Genomic DNA, 3,989 nt, shown 5'->3' on the forward strand with positions numbered 1-3,989 from the left:
CAGGATGCCAGCTGTGGTTGAACATCAGTGAAACTGGACAGGATGAATCTGGAGCTAGGAAACTACTGTATCACAGGATCATAGAATAGTGAGGGTTGGAAAGCACCTTAAGATTACCTAGTTCCAAACCCAGCCTCATTTCATGCAGATTTGGTGTTAGCTGCACACAAGCACCAGACTCCTACAGCCCACAGCAGTAACAGAGCAGCTTTTGCTCATGTGATGGATGCACAGCTCTAGTAGAACAAGAGGACAGGGCAGCAGTAAAGACTCAAGTGTAAGTGAGAACCACAGTACAAAATCCAAGCGACCCATTTACATTTTAAGCAATACTGTCCTTGTGGTGTAAAAAGTGAGTAAGTGCCAGCTGTGACCTGCTGATGGCCTGGAAGCCCTCAGTGACAACCCTGGCCAGTGTGGGACAGGAAAGCAGGTGGCTGATGCAATGGGTTCTAGCTTCCCCTGTTAATTCACTGTTGCTGCAACACAGCATTCCAATAGTGCACTCTGTGTCCTGCTTTTGGGTTCAGCTGCTTAGGTTTTGGGGCAGTTGCCCCGGATTGCTGATGACTCCCCTCACTGGACCCCATTCATCCACCTGCTGCTAGGCAACAGGGCTCTAGCTTTTGTGTCAATCCTTAACCCTCTTGTCTCCATCTAGTGTCCAAACCACACTTCGGTTTCTCCCCCAGCCCACTTGAGACACCTGCAGGCTTAACGGCTTCCTTGTCACTGTGCCCACTTCCACATGAAGCTGAACAGCCTCAGTCCCATCAGCATCCCAAAAGCCTTCCCTGAGAAGGCCCCAGTTGCTTTCGTGTCCCTACAGCCTCTACCCAGCCGGACAGCACTTGCACTAAGACCAGGGCTGGCTTTGAGGACACCAGAGCAGTGGCACGACAACACAACTCACTGTTTTACATTGAGCTCTCTTGCCTTTCAAAAGTAGGAATAACCTTCCTTGCCAACAAGCTGGACCATTTCTGGGGGCAGAGTGATGCCCTTAACCTGGCTGGGTTTGTCCTTGGGTGAATTTGAGAGGATGTTTCCCTTTGTGTGAGAGTTACCAAACTCCCAGTGACTTCCCTGCATCCCCTCACCTGCAGCCTCCCAGCCCAGGGGAGAAGTGACAGAGGCTGCAAACCCCAACACCCAGCCCGTGTCCTTTACCTGCCTCCCCACCTGTAGTCCCTCAGCCCGAGCTGCACTTTCCCACCTCAGGAATGGAAATGGAGGAGCTGCTCTGCTCAGGCAGTCTTTGGAGACACTACCTGTGTCCAGATCACACGGCAGCAGCCTGTGGACCAAACATGAGGCCCAGCACATTTGCCTTGGATCATTTATTTGGTGGTAACTGTGGTGTTGCTGTGAGAGCACCTCATGACCCTCAGTACAAACCACAGGATCACACATTCCCTCAGCACGTCCTCATCACCAGAAGGTGCTGAAATCCCTGTGGCAGGTCCTTCTCCATCACAAACCCCATCCAGTTCAGGGGCATCCCACCAGCAGCAGGACACAGGGTGATGCCATTCCTCACCTTCTCCTTCCTTGCCAGAGGAGACCAATTAAAGTGTTGGTGAAATGGAGCAAGGCCAGCAGAAAGCCACCAGGATGGTCAGGGCTGGAGCACACGTCCTGTGCACAGGGGCTGAGGGAATGGGGCTCGTTCAGCCTGGAGCAGGGATGGTTTTGGGGGGCCTCAGAGCAGCTTCCCTGTACCTGTGAAGAGGAGGTGACCATGAGGATTGATCTGTGCAGAGCAGAATGAGAACAGACACAAACTGAATCAAGAAAGGCTCTGACTGGATATCAAGGGAAACTTTTCACCCCAAGGACAGTCAAGCAGTGGGAAGGAGGGTCAGAGGTTGTGCCTGTCCCTCTGTCCTTGAGGGTTTCCACTCCTCACTGGACGAAGCCCTGAGCAGCCCAAGCCCACAATCACCTGTCTTGAGCAGGTTGGACTAGGGATCTCCTGCAGCCCTGACAAGCATGAGCGATGCTGTGACTGCACACAACAGGGAGCATAAAGCAGGACTCCTCTCCTCAGAATCAGCAGAGGTCCCCACCAGGGCCCTCAGACCTTACCTGCCCCCGTGGCACCCGCTGCTCCCTGCCTGTCCCCACCAAGCTCCGCTGTAGGAGTACCTGTGCCTGGTCCTTCTCCTGGACTCCATGCTGTAGGCAGTCCTGTCTCCTGCTGTTCCAACTTCTCAGCTGGACTTCCTGGTCAGAAGGAACCTGACCCATTACCGCACCTCTGGTGACCACTGGGCAGTCAGTGGAAGCTGCTGTCACCACCAAGGCTGTCCCGCTCTGGTGCTACAGGACTGTGCCCTGCACAGGGAGGTCACTGCCCTGTTGGCACTGTGGTCACGCACGACTCCCAACTCGTCCTTCAGCACAGAGCAGCCTCATCCTTCATTTCCAGCCATGGAAAGGCTCAGGGTCCTCACGGACTTGGTCATCAGGAAGTCCTGGGTAGGCCAAGGCTGCATTTACATCCAGAGGGACATCTGGCTTCACTTCCAGGGAGGCCTGGGCTTGCAGGTACCCGCTGCCTTGTTGTTCCTGGCCAAAGGAGGTCCAGACACACACTGTGACCGACCCATCACTGGAGGGCCTTGGGGGGCTGCGGGGGCTGTTGAGGGACCCCGGTTTTTACACCTTTCTGGCTTGGAGTTGTCCAAAGGCCGGCAGGACCCATCCGAGGGGGTGCTCAACCAGCTCAGAGACTGGGATCGTCCTCTGCCAGCAGTGCCAGGGCCTTTGGAGCGAGACTCGCTCTCGGGTCGCTTCCACACACATGCTGTGCCCTCTCGTCCCACCTGCGAGCCCACTGCTGCCGGGCGGTGGGCAGCTCTTACCGGGGTGTCCCTGCAGCACGGGGAGAGGCCAGGCTGGCTTCGGGGGGCAGGCGGAGGGCTCCAGAGCAGCGCCTGGAGCTTGGCTACATCTTCCTTCCTAATGCAAGGAGTGGAGCGGGCCGGACCGAACAGGGACTCATCGCAGAAGGATGGAGTGTGGCCTCTCAGCCTGCGGGAGACAAAACCCATGCACCAGGACCAGCCATCACACAGCGGGGAGCATCAGCTTCACCTCCTGAGGGCTGCCCCCAACCCTGATACCAACAGGTAGTATTTCACTGAATAAAGAAACTGAGACAGATGCAGGGCTACAAGGACTCTTGAACTAGGATTTTACTGTGTAGAGAGAACACAGAAGGAGCTGCAATGTGAGAATTAGATGTCTTCTCTCAAACCAGTGTAGGTTCGTCCTGTTGATGAGGCCTGAGAAACAGGTAAATGGCTATGAAAGAAACAGCTCGAGGAGCCTCTCAGGGTCCTAAATTAGCCAAAACAAGAACATGCAGTTAACTGGCAAGACTTCATCAGGGGCTGCAGCAATAGGTCAAGGGGTGATGGGTTTAAACTTAAAACAGGGGAAATCCAGGTTGGGTATAAGGAAGAAGCTCTTCCCTGTGAGGGTGCTGAGGCGCTGGCACAGGGTGCCCAGAGAAGCTGTGGCTGCCCCATCCCTGGCAGTGTTCAAGGCCAGGTCGGACACAGGGGCTTGGAGCAACCTGCTCTAGTGGAAGGTGTCCCTGCCCGTGGCCGGGGTTGGAGCTGGATGAGCTTTAAGCTCCCTTCAACCCAAACCAGGCTGGGATTCTAAGACTACACACGCATCCCAATGTCCTTAACTAACAGAGTTCCATAAAACGGTAAAATGAGTCGGAACATTTACCCCAAACGACCCCAGAGACCACTCCTCAAATTTACAGCGTCTGCGCCACGGCCTTATTTACCCAAATGACTGTATGGAATGAGGAACACGAAGCGGGTGGGCATTCCGCGGCACTATAACGAGTATGTCTATAATGAAGATACACCGGCTGTGAACTGTCTCTTCTCGGAGCGCCCCCCAGGCACCCGGTACCGCAGTAAAGCCATGTCTGTTCCTAACCTGTCACTTGGAGAGTGACACCC

General features: G+C 54.9%; 1 protein-coding gene across 1 annotated transcript; it reads right to left on the bottom strand.

Annotated features, from left to right (window-relative positions):
• Positions 1–2,456: 2,456 nt before the first annotated feature.
• RITA1 (RBPJ interacting and tubulin associated 1) lies at positions 2,457–3,036 on the bottom strand (the record flags this gene model as incomplete). Its single annotated transcript, XM_010018309.1, has 2 exons — positions 2,457–2,571; positions 2,868–3,036. Coding segments are annotated over 2 exons (284 nt in total), but the record flags the coding sequence as incomplete, so codon positions are not given.
• Positions 3,037–3,989: the final 953 nt, after the last annotated feature.

The sequence above is a fragment of the Nestor notabilis genome, unplaced genomic scaffold (genome assembly GCF_000696875.1).
Source record: "Nestor notabilis isolate BGI_N333 unplaced genomic scaffold, ASM69687v1 scaffold21567, whole genome shotgun sequence".
Lineage (NCBI taxonomy): Eukaryota > Metazoa > Chordata > Aves > Psittaciformes > Psittacidae > Nestor > Nestor notabilis.